Below are 23,164 nucleotides of genomic sequence, written 5' to 3'. Positions count from 1 at the left end.
TGCTTCTTCCTCCTCAGCCTGTCTGGGCATGGAGCCAGGGCTGGGGCCGGGAGGCATACTAGGACATACCTCAACGTTCAGAAGCAGATAAGAAGGCCCCGGCTGCGGTGAAAGCGGACGAGACACAACAGTGCTCTTGTTGTGGTCCGTCAGCAGCCTACGGAGCTAGCGACGGAGTCAGACAGCGATGAGGCTGAGGTGAGGCCAGGGGCATCGGGAAGTGAGGTGCGGACTCCAGAGCCTCCAGAGCCTGATAGTAGTGAGGCAGAAGAACTGGAGGAGCCTGTTCCTAATGCACGCATGAGAAGAGCTGCCAGAAGGCAAGAACAGCTCAAGCAGAGAGGACAACTCGGGAGTAAGGCCAGGAGATGATTGGCCTCTCCCATAGGCTTAAAACAGACCAGCACCAGCATTTGAGCTTTGCCAGAAAACAACGTTGTAGCTGCATCTTCCGCTTTATCTTCTGCTTCGTCACTGTTTAAGTGAATCCGGCTCCCTCATTGACTTCACTTGTTAGAAGGTCGCAAAAGGGGATCACACGCAACTGTCATAAATGTGAACCAGTTGCCCAGCGTCTGAATTTTGATCACATGACCGTGGGGAATGGCACGACAGTCATAAGCGTGAAAAATAGTCGCAGGTCACTTTTTTCCTTGCCACAGCTGTTAAGCGAATCACTCTAGTTATTAAAGTCAGTAACACAGTTGTAAAACTGCCAACGGTCGCTAAAACGAACTGTTGTAAGTCGAGAACTACCTCTACTCCAAAGCGGGAAGGGATGGGAAGAAAAAACTAGGCTCCTTTGGAAGAGACGGAGCAGTGCTTCTCAACCTTGACAGCTTTAAGATGCAGGGACGTCAACTCCCAGAATTGTAAGGAGCGCTAAATATCTGAATATCACTTTTCTTTAAATTCCTTTCTTGCATTGCTGATTCAAGAGGACGACTTCCAAGATTAAGAGGTCTTAAAATTGAGGTGGCGTAGCAACGAATGCCAGGAATCTTAAAATTGAGGCGTTAAGAGAAGATTATGGCCATTTGTTAGGTGTGAAAATGCACGTGGGTTGTTGTTGTTGTTTTCTCTCCAGGGGGTTCCAAACACCTGATATGCCTCTCTGGCAATAGCTCCATTCAGGAGAGATTTGCACACGCGTCGCACGGACACGGGACGCGTATAATCTGATTTGTAATGGGCACTAATTAATGTTAATCTCGGTGGGAAGATTTGGGGGCGGGGGCTTATATGAACTGGAGGAAGGGAAAGGAGACCCTTGTGAGCTGAAGTCCAAACCAGGGTGACCAACTTCTATCATCTCTTGTTTCTCCTGCTTATTTTTGTGGTTTTGTTTTTAAATAGCAATAGCACTTAGACTTATATGCCGCTTCACAGTGCTTGACAGCCCTCTCTAAATGGTTTACAGAGTCAGCATATTGCACCCAACATTTTGGGTCCTCATTTTACCGACCTCGGAAGGATGGAAGGCTGAGTCAACCTGGAGCCGGTCAGGATCAAACTCCTGGCAATGGGCAGAGTCAGCCTGCAATACAGCAGTTGCATACCACTGAGAGGGAGGGAGGGAGGGAGGGAGGGAGGGAGAAGGAAGGAAGGAAGATAGCAATAGCACTTAGACTTATATACCGCTTTACGGTGCTTTTACAGACCTCACTAAGCGGTTTACAGAGTCAGCACATTGCTCCCAACAGTCCTCATTTTACTGACCTCGAAACGATGGAAGGCTGAGTCAACTTGGAGCCTGGTGAGATTTGAACTGCCAAATTGCAGTCAGCTGGCAGTCAGCAGAAGGAGCCTGCAGTACTGCACTCTAACCACTGCGCCATCGCGGCTCATTAGAATTACAATAGAATAAAATTTCGATAGAATTGAAATCAGCAGGCTTTAGCATTTCTGGAAGATGCTAATTAAATTTCTAGGTCAAAACCATTGTTACCAAGATGCAGGTAGTCCTCGACTTACAACAGTCCGCTTAGTGACCGTTCAAAGTTACAACAGCACTGAAAAAAAGTGACTTAGGACCATTTTTCACAGTTATAACATTTCCAGCGTCCCCGTATCATGGCAGCAAAATTCAGACGCTTGGCAACTGGTTCCTATTTATGACCGTTGCCGTGTCCCAGGGACATGTCATCCCCCTTTTGCGACCTTCTGACCAGCAAAATCAACAAGGAAGCCAGATTCCCTTAACAGCTGTCTTACTGACTTGGTAACGAGAGTGATTCACTGAACAACCGTGGCAAGGAAGGCTGTAAAATGGGGCAAAACTCCCTTAAGAACTGTCTCGCTTAGCGACAGAAATTTTGGGCACAATTGGGGTCATAAGTCGAGGGGTACCTGTACTGTACTGCCCTAAAGCTGGTTTGCGTTTCCTAAGAATCAGGCAGCTTTGGATTTGGCTAGGTTGGGTAACCATGGTTGTGTTTTGGCTGGCGTTGACTTTAATACTTAGTGCATGCTCACACAATTCAGGACAGACTAAAATAAGATTTGTTCTAGCTTCCTTAGAAATTAAACAGCACAAACTTAGTCCCGGCAAACCTCTTTAATTCATACGGCTGTAAATTACTTTCATTTACAGTCGGCAAGGCTTGATAAACAGTCTTTCAGAGGAAGGTTATCAACACCCACCTATCACATGTCGGAACACTGCCAAAGAGCTAATTTCCAGAGGCAGGGCAAGGCCAAACCTGGCACAGAGTCTCAAACAGAATTTTCAAATTTTGAATCAGCCGGATGAACTAATTGCTTCCTGCAAAAGCTCACCTCCCGTTCGCTCCTCTTTTATGTCTTATAGGAGGGGGCAATCATCTCCAAGCCTTACTCCTAAGTCGACCCTGTTTCCTTAATTGTTCCTGTCTCCTGGTAGCTCTGCGCATGTGCACACTGGGAACAGGCTCACACTGTTCTTCTCGTTGATGTCAGATGCCGGAGGCAGCAAAGAACTACCAGATGGCCTTGGCCCCCTCTCTGCCTCCGACGCAGAGCCCTCTTCCGAGCCTTCCCCAGACTCCAGGACTGGCCCACGTTGCTCCCCAACCTCCTCACTGTCCGAATCTGCTGTCAGCTCTGCCGACTGCTGGCGGGCCACAAGAAGATTGGGGATTTTGGCTTACTTATCTTTGCTCAACCCAGATACTATGCATAATGAATTATTAAGTGTTAGGAAAAATCTCACGTTGTGGCGTATCTGTCTTGCAACGGCAATCGGAGAAAGCTTTGTATCTTCAGTTATCAGTTCTTTATACGACCATTTGCAGGATGAGTCCACAATGGATCGGCTCCAAAGGTTGGCACGGCTGGGCATTCACTGAGGTCCTATAACTAACAAAAAAAAAAAAGCTCTGATTTAAGAGTGCGACTTTTCATACAAAATGTCAAAATCAGATGTTATGGAAGGATTGTCAGACAAACGGGCAGACGTAAAGGGCAACTTGGAGAGGGGTTGCTATTTAAGGATATCTTGGTGCCCTCTAAGCTTGATTGTTTTCTTGTAGACGTTTCATACCCAACTAGGTTACATCATCAATGGTAGAAGGGAGAGGGATTTGCTGCAGAAGCCTTCTAGCACTGATGATGTTACTGAGTTGGGTCATGAAACGTATGCAAAAAAACAACCAAGCTCAGAGAATACCAAGGGGCCCTCATTTCAACCCTGAGCTACAAATATTCTCCTATATTGGGTTACGATAAATTTTTTTAAAAACTGAACTGGGTTTCCACAGGCAAAGGGTGAGAGCTGGTAAAAACACCTTCTGTTTTTGCTCTCTGTTTTATCTCTTTAAACCAGCTGCGAACTCAGCCAGATAAAACAGAGGCAAGATTTAATTCTGCTTTAAAAAATTGGCAAGGCTTTTAAAGTCCATTCCTCACATTACCTGGGCAAAGCCACCATGGATCACCCGAGGACCAAAACATTTGAGAACATCTGTGTTCTATAGATTAAAATGGAATCCTTAAAACTCGATAGCGTGGTTATTTCTTGATCAGTCCTGAAGCCAATTAAGTAATTTTGTTTTTGTTTTTGTTTTGTTTTTTAAACAAACTGATTTCTCATTTCAAGGGGTTCAAAATCCTGCAAAAATTTGGTAACCCCTGATCTAAGGCCATTCTCAGCTCGGAGCCTAGAGCACGAAGCATTAATTTCCGCCGCAGTTTTTTTTATCTTTTGCCTTTCCTTCATACCATGGAAAAATTTGGCATTTCTTTTTGGCAACAAGATACTTCCTTTTTGACCCCGGTTTTCCTAAGCTGTCCTGACTGGACCCTTTGTACGAGGAAACCCCCTCCCCCCCACAACCCCATTCAAAAATGAAATAAAATAAAATAGAAAGTCCATTCTCTCTTCTTCTCAGTAAAAAGGGAGACGTCACTGTCGCACCTTTAACAAAACTGTGTTTTGTTGGTTGGGCTCCCCGGCTCATTTTCACTGGGAGGCTGCTGGCACCTTTCCCGTATATTTCACGGCTGAGCAAATATGAGCCCTTTTGCCCGGCAACTTTACAAAAGCATCTGTAATATCTTTCTCAAATCAAGACCCACAGGCCTGGCAAGGGATCCCACAGCCAGCTGTTCCCTCGCCTTTCAACCTTTGGAGTTGGCATCTTTCAATTTAATTTTTTTTGGGGGGGTGGGGAGGGGGAAAAACCCTTTTGCATAAAGCGAAGATTCATTCACTCACTGGGGCTTGGCTTCGGGCATCTTTGTCTGTTGTTAAAAAGGGAGACACCCCCCCCCCTTGGTGTCTGGAGGAGGGGGACAATTGTGCATTTGATAGACCCCGAAAGCCCATTGTCGCTTGGCCCCCAAACTTCTCCTTTAAAATTTGACCTACAGCCATGACGCCAGGACCATCTGCGGTTATAAGACAAGCAGTCAGCCTTCTCAGATCTGTAAGTAGGCAAGAAAAGGAGCGAAGCACGTACAGGTACACACACATCGGTTTGAATTAGCATTCGCACACACAAATATATACCCTTCTCCATAAACAAATGCATAAAATAGCTGACAATCTAAATCTAGCGTATGTGGTGTGTGTGTGTAAACTTGATCTTTCGTCTAAAATGTGTATGTTTGCGTGCGTCTGTAAAATCGAATCATTTAGCATTTCACAGTGTGTGTGAATTGTGCATAAATGTGACGTCGCTTAGGTTTTTTTGCCCTATTACATCAAAATATATAAAATATATGTGTGGATGCGGTTGTATATTAAACGGGACTTGGTCTACCTTTCACCTGAAATACAATTTATATGCATACAAATAGGTGTGTGCATATATAGGCAGGTATGAAACGTGACATGGTCTAAGTCTCAAGGTGACCCCAAGACCTTTTCAGGGGTTCCGTGAAGTCAAATAAATAAATATTTTTAAATGTCTCAGCAAAAACTGATCAATTGAACTTATATGTATATATAAATGTAAGCTCTTTTGGGGGGGGCCTCCATCATTTTTAAGAATGTAAAGGGAGTCCTGAGACCACCATCTTTCAGAATATTGCTGGTCTGTTTCGCCCCTAACCTACATAACCTACATTTAAAAAATTTTGACATGCTTTAGGTATTTCTTTCAGATGTGTGAACTTCTGGCTGGGGAATTCTGGGAGTTGAAGTCCACACGGTTTAAAGCATGGTGGCTGGGGAATTCTGGGAGTTGTAGTCTACACCTCTTAAAGCACACTTACTGGGGAATTCTGGGACTTCTAGTCCATAACTTTTTAAAGCATGCCACCTGGGGAATGCTGGGAGTTGTAGTCTATGCGGTTTAAAGGATGTTGGCTGGGGAATTCTGGGAACTGAAGTCCATATGGTTTAAAGCATGCCAGCTGGGGAATGCTGGGATTTGTAGTCCACACCTTTTAAAGCATGCCGGCTGGGGAATTCTGGGAGTTGTAGTCCACACTTCTTAAAGCACACTAGCTGGGGAATTCTGGGACTTATACTCCACTCCTTGTAAACCATGCTAGCTGTGGAATTCTGGGAGTTGTAGTCCACACCTCTTAAAGCACACTAGCTGGGGAATGCTGGGATTTGTAGTCCACACATTTTAAAGCATGCCGGCTGGGGAATTCTGGGAGTTGTAGTCCACACCTCTTAAAGCACACTAGCTGGGGAATTCTGGGACTTATAGTCCACACCTTTTAAAGCATGCCAGCTGGGGAATTCTGGGAGTTGCTAAGGTCAAGGGGAAAAAAAAAACCAGTCTAGCTTTTCATTTAACACCCTGTATGATGTGTTTGGGTGGATTCACTCCAACTTTTCACCAAACCATGAGGGAAAGATACACCAGCTTGGCATCTAACGTCCTTCAGAAAAAGAGGATAATAAACTTAACTCTCCCTCCATCCCAACCTGCTACGTCTACGCTCCTCAAAGTGGCCCCCTCAGCATCTTCAGCAAGGAATTCTGGGACTTGTAGGCCCAGCCCCTTTGGAGGCAAGAGCGGCAATCTTTCGTGAGTACCCGGATGTCGCTCCTTCCCTCCCTCCCTCCTTCCCGCCTCCCCTTCGGGGCTCGCGGCAGGGAGAACAAAATGGCGGCCGAAGTCAATGCACCCGTTGGTGAGTTTCTATGGTAACCGCCGTGTTTTTCCCCCCTCACCGTCATTGCCCGTCCCTCTTTTCTTTCCCCCCACCGCAGTCACCTTCCCACGTTTTGCTCCGGCAGTTGGGAGTGGCTGCAGTTTGGAATTTTTTGGTTTTTTTTGGTTTAAAGGACGAGCGGATATCAAAACGTCCCTTGACCTGTTTCTCCGGTTTTCTCTTTGGATTGTTTTGGAACTTTCCTTCCGCTGCACTTCCGGGTTCCCAAGGTGGCTTCTGCTTTGTAAGGGTCCTTCCTATATTTCTTCCCCCCGGAAATAGCCCGCAGGCTTCTTAAGGTTCCGCCCCTCCGACGGTTAACCCTTATTTTTCTCCCCACTAAAGAAGGATTCTTGGCTCGGCTGCTTCAGCCGAGCGATGGGAATTGTAGTCACCCGGCTTACTGTCATCACAATTATTTATTGGCTCTATCTTGGTTTATTGCCGTCAAAAAGGCCACTCAATTCCTCATCTAAACCAGGGGTCACCAACCTTTCGGACCTCAGGGACCACTAAATTCATAATTTTAAATCCCACGGACCACCAATATGAATTTTTGAAAAAGATAAATAGTATTTAGTGCAATATAAAAAATGCAAATAATTTTTCTGTGGACCACCAAAATTTTCTCGCCCATCTTTAATGCACGACAAATTGCAAAAGGGACAAATTGTGCCCTTGATTTTTGCTTTGATGGCTAAGAAAATTTGCTCTGAGCCTTTCTTCCTTTAGTTGGGTCTTTGTTGGTATCCTGTTAGAGGTAGTCCTCGACTTTTTTTTTTTGTTTTACATTTATACCCCGCCCTTCTCCGAAGACTCAGGGCGGCTTACAGTGTATAAGGCAATAGTCTCATTCTATTTGTATATTTTTACAAAGTCAACTTATTGCCCCCCCAACAGTCTGGGTCCTCATTTTACCTACCTTATAAAGGATGGAAGGCTGAGTCAACCTTGGGCCGGGCTTGAACCTGCAGTAATTGCAGGCTTTGTGTTCTTAATAACAGGCTTTACCAGCCTGAGCTATCCGGCCCCTACAACCATTCGTTTAGTGACCATTCAAAGTCGCAACGCTGGAAAAAAAAATGATCACGTTTTTCACACTTAACGGCCGTTGCAGCATCCCCATGGTCACGTGATCCCAATTCTGACGTTAAGCCTTGGTTTTGTACCAAAATGAATGACACTCTGTCCATGCAATGATATTGATGTATGTTTAAAAAAAAAAAAAAAACTTTACCTCGACAGCAAAAAAATTCGGACACTAAGCATCTGGCTCATACTTATGATGGTTGCAGAGTCCCGGAATCATGTGATCCCCTTTTGCGACCTGTGTGTCAACAGATTCACTTAATAACCTAATAATTGCAATGATTCACTTAACAGCTGTAGCAAGAAAGGCCACAAAATGGGGCAAAGCTTATCAACTGCCTACAGAAATTTGGGGCTCCATTGCAATTGTGAGGACCACCTGTACTATACAGAACCCCCCACCTCAAAAACCACAAGTGCTGTAAATATATAAACATTGACCAGTTGTTTACATTGTAATAACTCCCTCTGTCTTTCCTCGATCCATTTGTCAGGATGAGAACAAGAGAAGGGATTTCAAGAAATGGCCTTGGCTAATCTGTGTTTCCTTTGCCGTTGTTGTCAGCGTTGCCAAAATTCCCGACATCGGGCTTTTACTTCCACAACCTACTGCTGGTGAGTCTGTTTCTTGCAATTAATTCAGGCACTTGAAGTGATAAGACTCTGGAGCAGTGGTTCCCAACCTTTTCTTGTTTGAGGCACAACCTTTTCTTGTTTGAGGCACCCTTGGAAAGCCTTTCAAAAGTTCCCGGCACCCTTATAAGGAAATAGATATTTAAAATCTCCGTAGCTCAAAAGTTCCCGGCACCCTCAAAAGATCTCACGGCACCCCTTAGTGCCGCGGCACACTGGTTGGGAACCACTGCTCTGGAGGGTGGGGGGAGCAGGTTTTCCGACACACAAATTATATTAAAAGGTATAAGCTTTGGTAAATCAATTCGTCAGAGGTCGTGAAGTGGCTCAACTGATGGGTTTAAATTGAGGGTGGGGGGGGAAGGGAGTGGAGAAGAGATTGATTACGCAGATGCCAGTTACATGTGAGACTGATTACAAGTGGAGATTACAAAAAGAGGTTTAAAGATCAGCACTTCCACTTATTACGAGTACACATTATTTTTATTACTAGATTTTTATCTTATCACGTGTATGTATATATATATATATATATAGACTGTGTTTCCCCGAAAATAAGACCTCCCCAGATAATAAGCCCTCCCCTGAAAATAAACCCTTCCCCGAAAATATTTAACTGCATGCGCAGCAGGTCCCCGCCATTTCCTCTGGTTAGGGTTAGGGAGACAGAACTGGAAATCGGGTAAGACGGCAAGAGGAGCCCCGTCTTGCTCCACGCGCCCCAAAAATAATAAGACCTCCCCGAAAAAGAGGCCAAGCGCTTATTTCGGGGTTCAAAAAATATAAGACAGGGTCTTATTTTTGGGGAAACACAATGTGCGTGTGTGTGTGTGTGTGATAAAAATCTAGTAATAAAAACAATGTGTACTTGTAATAGCTGTAAGTACTGATCTGTAGATCTTTTCTATACAGGTAGTTCTCGATTTACAAACCTCTCATTTAATAGACAGATATATATATATATATATATATATGTATGTATGTATATTATTATTATTATTATTATTATTATTATTATTATTATTATTATTAATTCGATTTTTATACCGCCCTTCTCCTGAAGGACTCAGGGCGGTGTACAGCCAAAGTAAAACAAACAGTGCAATATAAAATTAAAAACGAATTAAAAAACTTATTACATAATTGGCCTAAAAATTTAAAATATATTAAACTAAAACCCATTAAAATTCATGATAAAAATTTAAAAAACCAATAAAATTTAAGCCAGCCCCGCGCGAATAAATAAGTGTGTTTTCAGTTCGCGGCGGAAGGTCCAAAGGTCAGGTATTCAGCGTAAACCCGGGGGAAGTTCGTTCCAGAGGGTAGGGGCCAGCACAGAGAAGGCTCTTCCCCTGGGGGCCGCCAGCCGACATTGTTTGGCGGACGGCACCCTTCACAGTCCTTTACAGCCCTCTCTAAAACAGTTTACAGATTCAGCCTTTTGTCCTCAACAATCTGGGTCCTCATTTTACTTACCTCGGAAGGATGGAAGGCTGTGTCAACCTTCAGCCGGTCAGGATTGAACCGCTGGCAGTGGGCAGAGTTAGCCTGCAATACCACATTCTAACCACTGTGCCAGCACGGCTTAATGACTGTTTGAAGTTAAAACAATATTGAAAAAAGTGACTTACAACCAATTCTCACACTTAAAACCGTTGCAGTGGTCATAAGGTCTAAGACTGCCTGTATGTTCAAATCAGAGGGACTAGCAATAGCAATAGCACTTAAACTTATATACCGCTTCACAGCGCTTTTACAGCCCTCTCTAAGCAGTTCACAGAGTCAGCATATTGCCCCCAACAATCTGGGTCCTCATTTTACCAATCTCAGAATCTACTAATAATACCAATAAGAAGAGGTAGTAAAGAAGATAACGATAATAATGATAATAATACCACAGCCATACAACATAGGTAAAGGCCTCACCTTCCTAGACTTTTCAACCTCACAATTGAGTTTGGCTTAACAAAACCCTCTTTGGAATAAGCCCAGATTGACCTTCTCTAATGTTTCTACGCTGTCATCTTCAGCAAAGTAACCATGTCGTCTTCCTAGGTCTTCAGCTAGGCATATTAGCCACTATGACGTTCTGGGGATCAAACAGGATGCTACTTCAAAGGAGATCAAACAAGCCTTTTTTAGGAAATCAAAACTGGTAAGCTTCCATTTTGGGGTGGGGTGGGGGCAGGGAAGGAGGGGAGCCCTCCTTTGGAAGACTGAGATAAGTTTGGTTGTGACCCACTGCCCGTTTAAGGCGGTCTCAAAAGCAGACAATGCACAATGTACATTTTTTTTTGGCCTCTCCGACTGCTTTCAAAGGAAAGTTGAACAACCCTTTTAAAAGGACTCTATATTATTTATGCATAACGCCCACGGGATAAGTTTCTACATGGTTTTATTGTTATGCATTGGTTGGCTTGATTGATTTAAATTGGGAACAGCATTGATCAAATTGGTGTTTTAAAATATCCCGGGTCCAATTTGATGGGAGTTAGCGGAAAGCCAAATTTCATAATGCATGAATGAATAAATACAAGATAGCTTTGAAGGGACACGGTGGCTTTGTGGCTAAGACGCTGAGCTTGTCGATCGAAAGGTTGGTAGTTCGGCAGTTCGAATCCCTAGTGCCGCATAACGGGATGAGCTCCCGTGACTTGTCCCAGCTTCTGCCAACCTAGCAGTTCGAAAGCAGGTAAAAAATGCAAGTAGAAAAATAGGGACCACCTTTGGTGGGAAGGGAACAGCGTTCCATGCGCCTTTGGTGTTGAGTCCTGCTGGCCACATGACCACAGAGATGTCTTCGGACAGCGCTGGCTCTTCGGCTTTGAAACGGAGATGAGCACTGCCCCCTAGAGTCAGGAACAACTAGCACATATACGTGAGGAAAACCTTTACCTTTTACCTAGTTTTAAAGCCAGTTAAAGACCAAAAGACCAGATTAACAGAAGCTGGTTTAAGATAGTCCTTGACTTATGACGGTAATGGCGTCAAAATATCCGAGCACGGGTGCGAAAGCTGATCAGCATTTTTCCCGCTTTCTGCTTTCCTTCTCCTGCCTGTGTTGAAAATGTCAGATGAAATGACAAAGCTTACGATGCAGAGTCACATGAGTCCCTCAGACCTTCTCGGTGTTCTTTCAAAAGCTCAGATTCGACGGCCATGGCTAAAACGGGGGCCGTTGGCTAGAACTCGAAACGTAGTTGAAGTTAAAACCTAGTTAAGCTCTGTGAAAGCCTGTTTGCAAATTTTTGGCTTTTTTCCTGAAGGGGGCAGCCTTGAACCACAAACACCCCCATGGACTTCCCTAAGGAAGATCTATCTGGGCTTGTAGGCACTGATTGGTTTGAACATACAGCACAGCTGGAAGGGACCTCAGAGGTCGTCTAGTCCAACCCCCCTGTTCAAGCAGAAGCCCTTATACAATTTTGGTCCAATGGTTGTCCAATCTCTTCTTGAAAACCTCCAGTGATGGAGCACCTACATCTTCTGGAGGCAGGCAGTTCCATGGATGAATTGTTCTCACTGTTTTCTCTCTCTCTCAAAATTTCTTATCTTATACTATGGTTTGCTATCTTAATATTTTGTGTTTTTTTTTTACCTTGCGGTAAGGTGCTTAGCGTCTCCCGAAGGGTGAGATGGCTGGCTTATCAATTTAATATAATAAAAAAATATGCTGACCTCTGCACCGGTTGGTTGGTTGCTTGGCGGAATAAACCACATTTGCTCCTTGTGGCCTCTGGGTGAATCTCTTCTAGCAAAACCTTTGCCACCATTCCTTGGTGCTATTCATTGGTCTCCAAGGGCCACCAGGCCTTCTCAGAGAAAGGTTGACAGTCTTTAGCTAGCTTCTCCCCTCCTTCCCTGTCTCCCCCCCTCCCCGCCCTCTGCCCATCCTTGGAGGTCTGCCCACTCAATTCTTTCTTTTGGCCCTTTGTAGAAAGGTTTTGAGTTAACAAAGCATCATTTCTTAGGCAATAAACTGGAGCAGACGGTTGGCGATGAAACTTCTCCAGTCGCTTTTTAAATATGACTTTTCTTCTTCTTCCCTTCTTCTTCCCATTCTCTTCCTCCCTCCTCTTCTTTTTCTGTTCTCCTCCTCTCCTTTTCTGCCTTTTCCTCCTCCTCTTCTTCTCCATCTCTTCTCACCTCCGCCTTCCATCTTCCTCCTTCTTCTCTTCTCCTCCTCCTTTTCTCCTCCTTTTTCTCCATCTTCTCTTCCTGCCTCCTCCTCCCATCTTCCTTCTCCTCTTCCTTTCCTCCTCTCCTCCTCTTCTTCTCCATCTTCTCTTCTTGCTTCCTCCTTCCATCTTCCCCCTTCCTCCTCTTCCACTTCTCGTTTTGGCCCACCTTCTCCAATTTGATTTTTAACTCTGGATCATCAAGGAGAGGCACACAGGTTTTTTTTGTTGTTGTTTACATTTATATCCCGCCCTTCTCCGAAGACTCAGGGCGGCTTACAGTGTGTAAGGCAATAGTCTCATTCTATTTGTATATTTACAAAGTCAACTTATTGCCCCCCCCCAATAATCTGGGTCCTCATTTTACCTACCTTATAAAGGATGGAAGGCTGAGTCAACCTTGGACCTGGTGGGACTAGAACCTGCAGTAATTGCAGGCAGCTGTGTTTTAATAACAGGCTTCTTACAGCCTGAGCCACACCGCGGCCCTCTCTTGCCCGTATTCTGAATTATTATTTGTCTCTTGCATCAGGCACAGTGTTGGCATTGGGGAAGGACGAGTTAAAAAAGGGTTGCACAATTGACGGGGCTGTTCGGCGAGTTTCACACTGCCTCGATGCCATAGCACAGCTCGGGGAAACAAGCGCACAGTGTTAGCGTCTGCATAGGACACAAAGACCGGTTTGTCCGTTTTATCCTTTTTTTTCCCCCTAAGCTTCCACAATATACACCGAATCGCAAACTCGCCACAGCTGCCGGGTTCACAAAACACGCTTGGCACAGGACGCTGAATGGCAAACCCAGCAGAACGGCTGGGGTCGCACAATTGTGCCCTTTGCACAATAGACTGAATCATAAACTCACCACGTCGCTGGGTTCATATCAAGCACATTAAGTCAATTTCCATTTTCACTTGTTTAGTTTAGCTGGTTCTGTCAATGCGCCTCCAGAGTTCATTTACCTGGTGTAGTATTTCTTCAACTAACTCAAGGCGACGAACATATCCAGCACATCTGCCGCATCCTCTTTTCCCCGCAACAACAACCTTGTGAGGTGGGTTGGGTTGAGAGAGAGGAACTGGGCCAATGTCACCCAGCTGGCTTTCATGTCTAAGGCGGGACTAGAACTCAGTCTCCTGGTGATTGGTGCAAATTCCCCCAATCGGCTTTCATGCCTAAGGCAGGACTAGAACTCACCATCTCCTGGTGTTTGACGCAAAGTCAACTAGCTGGCTTTCCTTCCTAAGGCAGGACTAGAACTCACAGTCTGCTGGTGATTGGCCCAAAATCACCCAGCTGGCTTTCATGCCTAAGGCAGGACTAGAACTCACCGTCTCCTGGTGATTGGCCCAAAATCACCCAGCTGGCTTTCATGCCTAAGGCAGGACTAGAACTCACCGTCTCCTGGTGACTGACACAAAGTCACCCAGCAGGCTTTCGCATCTCTGGCAGGACAACTCCCGTTCTTCCTTTTTCTAGCTTGGTGCCTTAACTTTAAAACTACAGAAACATAGAAGAAATAGCAAAAGAGGAAAAACTATAAAAGGGTTAAAAAAAAAGAAGAAGTAAAGAATAAGAAAAGCATATTTAAAAAAAAATATCCCAAAAGCAACTCCCAGTCTTCTCCGCAGCAGTTATAAACAGCCATTGCTGTCTCTACCCTCCCATGCTGCATAGCACGGTAGCTTTCTTCCTATCAACCAACCCCTTTAATCAATAAATCCCTTAATCAGCCGTTCGCTTTTATCGATCCTCAGCAAAAACATCTGCAGAGGGTTTCAGTCTTTTATAAAGTAAATATAGTTTCCCTCCGGAATCGAACGAGTCGATTCAGCCATTACTGCAAACTCAGCCGAGATTAGAATAGAGTATAGAGTAGAATAGAGTAGGAATTAAACTTTATTGGCCAAGTGTGATTGTCATAAAATGTGACTCCCTTGCCAAGAACCCGAATGTAAATCCGTAGGGAGGCCCCGACCGTCATCTGTGTGAAAAATGCTTGCTTTTTTCAGTGCTGTTATAACTTCGAACCGTCACTAAATGAATTGTCCAGGAGTGGGCTGCTGGGGGTTCGCAAGGGTTCGGGAGAACCTCTAGCTAAGATTCTGTGCAGTTTGGAGAACCCGCAAATTGCTGCCCCCCCCTGCCCCTCCTTTCCCAGGAGTGCCCACACGGCCCGTTTTAGATGCAGGTAAGTGCAGGGCATGTACGGAGGCTCAGGGAGGGCGGAAAACAGGCCTACCGGAAGTTCAGGAAGCTTAGGCCTGTTTCCGGGCTCCAGAGGGCCTCCGGAGCCTGTGGAGGCTGTTTTCACCCTCCCGGAGGCTCAAGGAATGCCTCCAGAGCCCGGGGAGGGCAAAAACGCACACACACCCCGCCGTGGTGCAGAAGGCCAACTAGGCCACGCCCACCAGGGCCACGCCCATCCAGCAACCGGGCAGAGAACCTCTTGCTAAAATTTTTGAAGCCCATCCCTGGAACTGTCATAAATCGAGGGCTGCCTCTAGACAGTGGGAGAATTCGGAAGCCAATATGGTTGGCATTTTCCCTTGCTGGTGCACACAGCCCCCCCCTCACTTATACACACACACGCACACACACACACCGCAAGCTAAACAGCGGCATGAAATTAAACATCCCTGTTTAACTAACGGTCCCCCGGGTTGAGGCGCTAATAAATCCTCCCTTACGGTTAATTAAATGATGATTTGGACGCCTAAGCTGGAGGGGAGCGGGAGCCTTTTAGATCAAAGGAAAGGGAGAGAAGCTGTCTTCTCTCTGCCTTTTCGGAAATGTTGAACGTTTCCAACAGAATTCAGGTAGTCCTCGACTTACGACCACAACCGAGCCCAAAATTTCCACCGCTTAAGTGAGACTTTGGTTAAGTCCATTTTTCTCCATTTTTACTGCCTTTCTGGCCAACGTTGTTAAGGGAATTCCTTGCCGCGCTTAAGTTTGTCACGCGGTCATTAAATGAATCTGACTTCCCCCGTTGACTTCGCATGTCAGAAGGTTGCAAAAAGGGGGAATCACGTAATCCCGGGGGATGCCGCGACCGTCATAAATATGTTGCCAAGCATCCAAATTTTGATCACGTCGCTATGGGGCGGGGGAACCACTATAACGATCATAAATATGCTGCAGGGACAACTGCCTCCGTCATATACATGAGTCGTGTGTCAAGTGTCTGAATTTTGCTGGGGGAATTCTGCAACGGTCGTAAGAAAAACGATCGTAAGTCCCTTTTTTTTCGTTGCCACTTCGAATGATCAGTAAATGAACTGTTTTAAGTCAAGGACTACTTGTAACAGAATAGCAGAGTTGGAAGGAACCTCAGAGGTCTTCTAGTCCAACCCATAGCTCAAGCAAGAGTCCTTATATACCATCCTGGACAAATTCTGGGAGTTGGAAGTTCCACCCGTCTTCCCGTTGCCAAGGTGTCAACCCTGAAGCGGACCTGGCTGAGGCCATCTTTGTGGCTTCAGGGTCGCCAGAAGGCAGCAGAAGGGACAGGGAGGCGGGGAAGAATAGTTTGCTGGGGTTTTGCAGTCAAAGCGAAAAGTTTTTCTTGTGGGAACCAAGGTCATTCCGACAGGTGGCTGAGGAGAGGAGGAGCGCAGTAACCAAGCAACCGGCCAGCACCTCGATTGGACAATGTGACTGATGATCCAATGAACTGTTCTTTGAGGAATCCGCCTGCCTCGGAGTTCTGCTCTCCATGGGGTGCATTACTTGGAGCGCTGACATTAGGTTGAGAGATCTATGGTTTTAGGATTTCCCCCCCCCTTTTCCCCCCCATTTACAGCTCCATCCTGACAGCAACCCCACCAACCCCGAACTGCACAGCCAGTTCGTGAAGCTGAACGAAGCCTACAACACCTTGAGCAAAGAGAAAAGCCGCCGAGATTACGATGCCCAGCAAACCATCCAGAAGACCTGGCAGCGTCAGGAAACCCACCGAGGTTCGGCCCGGGACCCTTTCGGCGATCTTCACATCCATCGCCGGCCCAGGAACCAGAAGACCCAGGAGCATCAAAGCTCCCGCAGCCGTTCAGCTGAAGAAGACCCTTTTAATTTCGATCACTTTCAAGAAACCGGAAGGTAAGTAAACGTAAGTGGAGTCCTGGAGTTACAACCGTTCGTTTAGTGGCCGTTCGAAGTTGCAACAGGCCCGAAAAAAGGGACTTTTATTTATTTATTTATTTTATTTATTATTTAAATTTCTAGACCGCCCTTCTCCCAAAGGACTCAGGGCGGTTTACAGCCATATAAAGAACAGTATACAAACATTAAAATAATGTTTTGATAGTGGATAGGGGTTAAAGGCTCATTCATGCGTAAAATGAAAAGGATAGGATAGGATGGAATGGAATTAAGAATTATAGAATAGTATAGAATTAAGAATGAGACAATAGAAATAGAATAGAAACAGAACAGAATTAAAAATGAAAGAATAGAATAGAATTAAGAATTGCTAAAATTTTTGAAGCCCACCCCTGCTTTTTCACCTATAAACAACTGCATCGATCCTACTGGCGTCTCGCTTCGCAAAAACAGTTCTGGATTCACCTGTGCGTCGTAAGTCGAGGACTTACCTGTATTGGGGTTAAAAAAAAGTATTTTTAAAATATTTTCCGGGGGGGGGTTTACCTCCCACACATGACCTCCAGGTTCCTTTCCCCCCCCCCTTCTTCTCATCCGTGATGTTCTCTTCCCTCTTTCTCTCCCCCCACCAGAAATCCAGACCCCTATGGGGACAATGCGTACTGGCAGGAATTCCGCAAACCGCCTCCAGAGTGGTATTCAAACCATGAGTTCAAGAGGAGGCACCAACGCAACCTGAGGATCGTAATGTACTGTTTGCTGATCATGTCTGGAAGCCTCCTGGTTCACTTCGTATCATACAGGTATGGTTCCTTGGAGGCTAAGTCACTGCCCCCTGCCAGCAGTTCGATCCTGACCGGCTCAAGGTCGACTCAGCTTTCCGTCCTTCCCAGGTCAGTTAAATGAGGACCCAGGTTGTTGGGGGCAAGAGGCTGACTCTGTAAACCACTTAGAAAGGACTATGAAGCACTGTGAAGTGATATATAAGTCTAAGTGTTATTGCTATTCCTTCCTTCCTTCCTTCCTCCCTCCCTCCCTCCCTCCCTCCCTTCCCAGTGGTTAGAATGCAGCATTACAGGCTAATTCTGCCCACAGCCAGGAGTTCGATCCTGACCGGCTCAAGGTTGACTCAGCCTTCCGTCCTTCCCAGGTCGGTAAAATGAGGACCCAGATTGTTGGGGGCAAGAGGCTGACTCTGTAATAGAATAGAATAGAATAGAATTTTTTATTGGCCAAATGTGATTGGACACACAAGGAATTTGTCTTGGTGCAGACGCTCTCAGTGTACATAAAAGAAAAGATATGTAAACCCCTTAGAGAGGGCTGTAAAGCACTGTGAAGCGGGATATAAGTCTAAGTGCTATTGCTGTTCCTTCCTTCCTTCCTTCCTTCCTTCCTTCCTTCCTTCCTTCCTTCCTTCCTTCCTTCCTTCCTTCCTTCCTTCCCTTCCTTTCTTCCTTCTTTCCTTCCTCCCTCCCTCCTTCCTTCCTTCCTTCCTTCCTTTGTTCCTTCTTTCCTTCCTCCCTCCCTCCCTTCCTTCCTTCCTTCCTTTGTTCCTTCTTTCCTTCCTCCCTTCCTTCCTTCCTTCCTCCCTTCCTTTCTTCCTTCTTTCCTTCCTCCCTCCTTCCTTCCTTCCTTCCTTCCTTCCTTCCTTTGTTCCTTCTTTCCTTCCTCCCTCCCTTCCTTCCTTCCTTTCTTCCTTCTTTCCTTCCTCCCTCCCTCCCTTCCTTCCTTCCTTCCTTCCTTCCTTTGTTCCTTCTTTCCTTCCTCCCTTCCTTCCTTCCTTCCTCCCTTCCTTCCTTCCTTTCTTCCTTCTTTCCTTCCTCCCTCCCTCCTTCCTTCCTTCCTTCCTTCCTTTCCTTCATCCCTGGAGGCTTTCAAGAAGAAACTGGACTGCCATCTGTCAGAAACAGGTGTTAGGGTCTCCACCTTGGGCAGGGGGTTGGACTAGATGACCTACAAGGTCCCTTCCAACTAAACGTCCACTGGTCTTAAAGCTGCCAGTGTTGGTGACCCCCCTACCCTGAATTATTAAGGCGACACGTGACATGCTGGCTTGGGAATTCTGGGCGTAGAAGTCCACAGGTCTTCAAGCTGCCAAGGTTGAAGACCTCTCGATCCAGGATGAAAATGGCCTTGAGGATACAGAGCAGCTGGTTTTCAAGGTCCGCGAAGATCTCAAAGGCTCCCTCAACATTTGTTCCACCCAGCATCTTCTCCACACACACCCCACAGGCCCCCACCACCTCCCCAGGCACGGCAGCTTGCCAACCGTCTCTACCCGGCCGTCTGGTTCTTTATTCTAATCCTTCGCCTCATTAGCCAGCTGTGACCAAGGAAAGATTAATCAGGAACAGCCTTTAATCAAATCTCGGGCAATTAAACACTCCACTTAAGCCCGAACTAGCGATGAGTGCTTAAAAAGGGAGCTGGGAAGAAAACACATGGAATCGAATCTTGCGCGCCGGTGAGCAGCAAGATGGGGGGGAACGGCCCCGCTGACACGCCCCTCCCCCGCCCTCTCTCTCTCCCCCCCCCCCTGGAAAAAACACACCACACCATTGCAAATGATGCTAATTCTCAGCCCCAACAGCTGGGCTGTGAGTGCGTGCTTGACCCTGGCCATCAGTGCTCGCTCAAAGCCAGCTTTTTCCATCAGCATCCGCGGGAGACGGAAAAAGGAAGACTGGACAGCCATCCGAGAAGAGAATCCTGAGCCCAGAGCAGAAATGTGGGTGGAGAAAGCATCTCCTTTCTCTGGAAAAAAATAAAAAAACCAAAACAAAAAACAATTACAGAGTCGGAAGGCACCTCGGAGGTCTTCTAGCCCAACCCCCTGCTCAAGTTTTTTTTTTTATTTACATTTATATCCCGCCCTTCTCCGAAGACTCAGGGCGGCTTACAGTGTATAAGGCAATAGTCTCATTCTATTTGTATATTTTTACAAAGTCAACTTATTGCCCCCCCAACAATCTGGGTCCTCATTTTACCTACCTTATAAAGGATGGAAGGCTGAGTCAACCTCGCGCCGGGCAGTAATTGCAGTTACCTGCAGTAATTGCAGGCTGCTGTGTTCTAATAACAGGCTTCTTACAGCCTGAGCTATCACGGCCCCTAAAGTACGAGTAAGAGACCCTATACTGTTTCAGACAGTATAATCCAATCCAGACAGTATAATGTCCAATCTCTTCTTTTTTTTTTTATTGAAAAAGTTTTACAAAATTTTAACAAATATCTCCCCTCCTTCCCCCCTCCCCCCTTTTCCCAAACCCTCCCCCCACCCGACTTCCCAGAGCAAAATATAACAGGGTATAACAAACATCTAACAATCATAAGCTAAACATACATATGCTAACTATCCATAAACTCTCATCCTCCCCTAGCTCCTTAACTCTCCTTTTACGTACAGAGAAATATAAATAGAATTCTTGCAGTCTGTTCGTTCAAAAGCTATCCAGTTTCTTCTAAAAACTCTTCTTTTTTGGAAGGAAGGAAAGGGAGGGAAGGAAGGAGATAAACGGAAAGGAAGGAAGGAAGAAAGGAAGGAAGGAAGGAAGGAAGGAAGGAAGGAAGGAAGGAAGGATCTCTTCTTAAAATCCTTTTTTGGAAGGAAGAAAAGAAGGAAGGGAGGGAGGGGAAGGAAGGAAAGATGGAAGGAAGGAATAACAGAGCTGGAAGGGACCTTGGAGGTCTTCTAGTCCAACCCTCTGCTTGAGCAGGAGACCCTATACCGTTTCAGACAGTATAATCCAATCCAGACAGTATAATGTCCAATCTCTTCTTTTTTTTTTTTATTGAAAAAGTTTTACAAAATTTTAACAAATATCTCCCTCCTTCCCCTCCCCTTTTCCCAAACCTCCCCCACCCGACTTCCCAGAGCAAAATATAACAGGGTATAACAAACATCTAACAATCATAAGCTAAACATACATATGCTAACTATCCATAAACTCTCATCCTCCCCTAGCTCCTTAACTCTCCTTTTACGTACAGAGAAATATAAATAGAATTCTTGCAGTCTGTTCGTTCAAAAGCTATCCAGTTTCTTCTAAAAACTCTTCTTTTTTGGAAGGAAGGAAAGGGAGGGAAGGAAGGAGATAAACGGAAAGGAAGGAAGGAAGAAAGGAAGGAAGGAAGGAAGGAAGGAAGGAAGGAAGGAAGGAAGGATCTCTTCTTAAAATCCTTTTTTGGAAGGAAGAAAAGAAGGAAGGGAGGGAGGGGAAGGAAGGAAGAGATAAAGGGAAAGGGAGGGAGGAGGAAGGAAGGAAAGATGGAAGGAAGGAATAACAGAGCTGGAAGGGACCTTGGAGGTCTTCTAGTCCAACCCTCTGCTTGAGCAGGAGACCCTATACCGTTTCAGACAAATAGCTATCTAATCTCTTCTTAAAATGCTTTTTTGGAAGGAAAAAAAGAAGGGAGGGAGGGAGGGGACAGAAGGGAGAGCTAAAGAGAAAGGGAGGGAGGAGGAAGGAAGGAAAGATGGAAGGAAGGAATAACAGAGCTGGAAGGGACCTTGGAGGTCTTCTAGTTCAACCCCCTGCTCAAGCAGGAGACCCTATACCGTTTCAGACAAATGGCTATCTAATCTCTTCTTAAAATCCTTTTTTGGAAGGAAGAAAAGGGAGGGAGGGAGGGAGGGAGGGAGGGGAAGGAAGGAAGGAAGGAAGGAAGGAAGGAAGGAAGGAAGGATGGAAGGAAGGAATAACAGAGCTGGAAGGGACCTTGGAGGTCTTCTAGTCCAACCCCCTGCTTGAGCAGGAGACCTTATACCGTTTCAGACAAGTGGCTGTCCAGTGGGTGATGGAAGGAAGGCAAGGTATATCTATCTATCACTTTCAATTTCCCAAAGGTGGGAATTCTGCCTTTCTCCCTGCTGCGTATCCCCGGCTCTCCAGTTTTGTCTTGGCCTCTGAACGTCTTCCGTTTTTCGTGCAGGCAGGTCGCAAAACTTCACACAAGCTTCATGGACGAGAAGGACCGTATGATCACCCAAGCCCTTATTAAGGCAAAGGAGCAAGCTAGGTATATCTATCTATCTATCTATCTATCTATCTATCTATCTATCTATCTATCTATCTATCTATCTATCTATCTTTCAATTTTTATTTTATGCAAATGATTAAAAATCCCAAAAAAATGTAACCAAGACAAACAAAGGTGGATTTCATGGGCAGCGGGATGAGAAAATTGTCACAGTGGCAAGTGTCCTTCTTTTTCTTTTTCTTTTTCTTTTTCCTTTACCTTTTTTTTTCTTACTTCCATCTTTCCCCTTCCCCTCCTCCTCCCCCTTCTCCTTCCCTTCCCCCTTCCCTCTCCCACCTTCCCACTTCCCTTCCCTTCTGCTCTTTCTTTTTTCCTTCTTTCCTTTCCTTTCCTTTCCTTCCTTCCTTCTTTCCTTCCTTTCTCCACTCCCTCTCCTCTCCTCCCCTCCCCTTCTTCTCACTCCTTCCTTCCTTCCCTCCCAGCGGTTAGAATGCAGCATTGCAGGTTGACTCTGCCCACAGCCAGGAGTTCAATCCTGACTGACTCAAGGTTGACTCAGCCTGCCTGCCTTCCTTCCTTCCTTCCTTCCTTCCTTCCTTCCTTCCTTCCTTCCTTCCTTCCTTCCTTCCTTCCTTCCTTCCTTTCCCTTTATCTCCTTCTTTCCTTCCTTCCTTTCATCTCCTTCTTTCCTTCCTTCCTTTCCCTTTATCTCCTTCCTTCCTTTCTTCCTTCCTTCCCCTTTATCTCCTTTCCTTCCTTCCTTCCCCTTTATCTCCTTCCTTCCTTTCTTCCTTCCTTCCTTTCATCTCCTTCTTTCCTTCCTTCCTTCCCCTTTATCTCCTTCCTTCTTTCCTTTCCCTTTATCTCCTTCCTTCCTTTCCCTTTATTTCCTTCCTTCCTTCCTTCCTTCCTTCCTTCCTTCCTTCCTTCCTTCCTTCCTTCCTTCCTTCCTTCCTTCCTTCCTTCCCCTCCCCCAGACCTCTGCATCAGTTACACAAATCAGCATTTGAACCCATCGTAATCCATAGATACATTTCCGACTACTACACCCTCATCGGGGGGGGGGGCACCTTTGACTGAGGTCCTGCAGGGGAGGGGCCTCTCTAGGAGCATTGATCCTCCTCTCCCTCCCCATCAGCCGTGCTGGCAGAGAATTCTGGGAGTTTTAGGCCAGCCCCACCAGAAGCCATCAGCTAAAGGCGGGCGATTTGAGGGCTCTCGACCGCCGAGTGGTAGCGCTTGAGGGATGTTTCTGACCCTCCTTTCCCCCCCTGCTCTACAGAGCCAGGCATGAAGAGCGTCTACGACAGAAGCGCACCCCAATTCCGGAGGAAGACCCCACCTCCTCTAAACCACCCTCGGAAAACTTGGACTCTGTAAAGGATACGGTTCCTCCCATCGCAACTTCCAAATAATCCGGTTGCAGCCGGCCCGTTTTCCAGCCTGCTGGCCGAGACCCTCAAGGTCTCCCTCTTCGGACCCCCATCCCTTGCTCCCCAATTGCTGTCAATAGAAGCCCTTCGCTACTCTTCCTCTCTTTGATCCTCGTTTCCCAAGGAAGTCCTGCATCTCGCCCGCTCAGGATTG

The 23,164-nt window shown here is 46.0% G+C and overlaps 2 protein-coding genes across 5 annotated transcripts in view; one reads left to right on the top strand and one right to left on the bottom strand.

Moving 5' to 3' along the window:
- The window catches only part of NUDT22 (nudix hydrolase 22), a 25,636-nt gene extending 8,442 nt beyond the window's left edge, over positions 1 to 17,194 (bottom strand). For 2 of the 4 annotated variants that reach the window (XR_009152400.1, XM_058160448.1), the window contains exons 1-2: positions 6,654 to 6,829; positions 3,191 to 3,336 (exon numbers count right to left, since the gene is read on the bottom strand). The gene's annotated coding sequence lies outside the window, so the exon portion shown is untranslated. Of the gene's footprint in view, positions 1 to 3,190; positions 3,337 to 6,653; positions 6,860 to 13,888; positions 13,991 to 16,998 lie in introns of those variants that run through there. The other 2 variants (XM_058160449.1, XM_058160450.1) reach the window with 2 other exon arrangements.
- DNAJC4 (DnaJ heat shock protein family (Hsp40) member C4) lies at positions 6,442 to 23,108 on the top strand. Its single transcript, XM_058160447.1, has 7 exons — positions 6,442 to 6,570; positions 8,175 to 8,295; positions 10,369 to 10,468; positions 16,296 to 16,591; positions 17,227 to 17,397; positions 21,530 to 21,616; positions 22,860 to 23,108. Exons 2-7 carry the CDS (start codon positions 8,204 to 8,206, stop codon positions 22,990 to 22,992), a joined length of 879 nt encoding a protein of 292 aa, XP_058016430.1. The 5' UTR covers positions 6,442 to 6,570; positions 8,175 to 8,203; the 3' UTR covers positions 22,993 to 23,108.
- The last annotated feature ends 56 nt before the right edge of the window (positions 23,109 to 23,164 follow it).

Source organism: Ahaetulla prasina, chromosome 17 (genome assembly GCF_028640845.1).
Source record: "Ahaetulla prasina isolate Xishuangbanna chromosome 17, ASM2864084v1, whole genome shotgun sequence".
Classification (NCBI taxonomy): Eukaryota; Metazoa; Chordata; class Lepidosauria; order Squamata; family Colubridae; genus Ahaetulla; species Ahaetulla prasina.
This window is presented reverse-complemented; position numbering and strand designations above follow the sequence as displayed.

Bases quoted from the DNA above. Each gene is read 5' to 3' on its own strand.
- DNAJC4 (XM_058160447.1), top strand. From the start codon at position 8,204: ATGGCCTTGGCTAATCTGTGTTTCCTTTGCCGTTGTTGTCAGCGTTGC. The intron at 8,296-10,368 runs GTGAGTCTGTTT...TCGTCTTCCTAG, and splicing joins ACTTCCACAACCTACTGCTG to GTCTTCAGCTAGGCATATTA. The intron at 16,592-17,226 runs GTAAGTAAACGT...TCCCCCCACCAG, and splicing joins CACTTTCAAGAAACCGGAAG to AAATCCAGACCCCTATGGGG.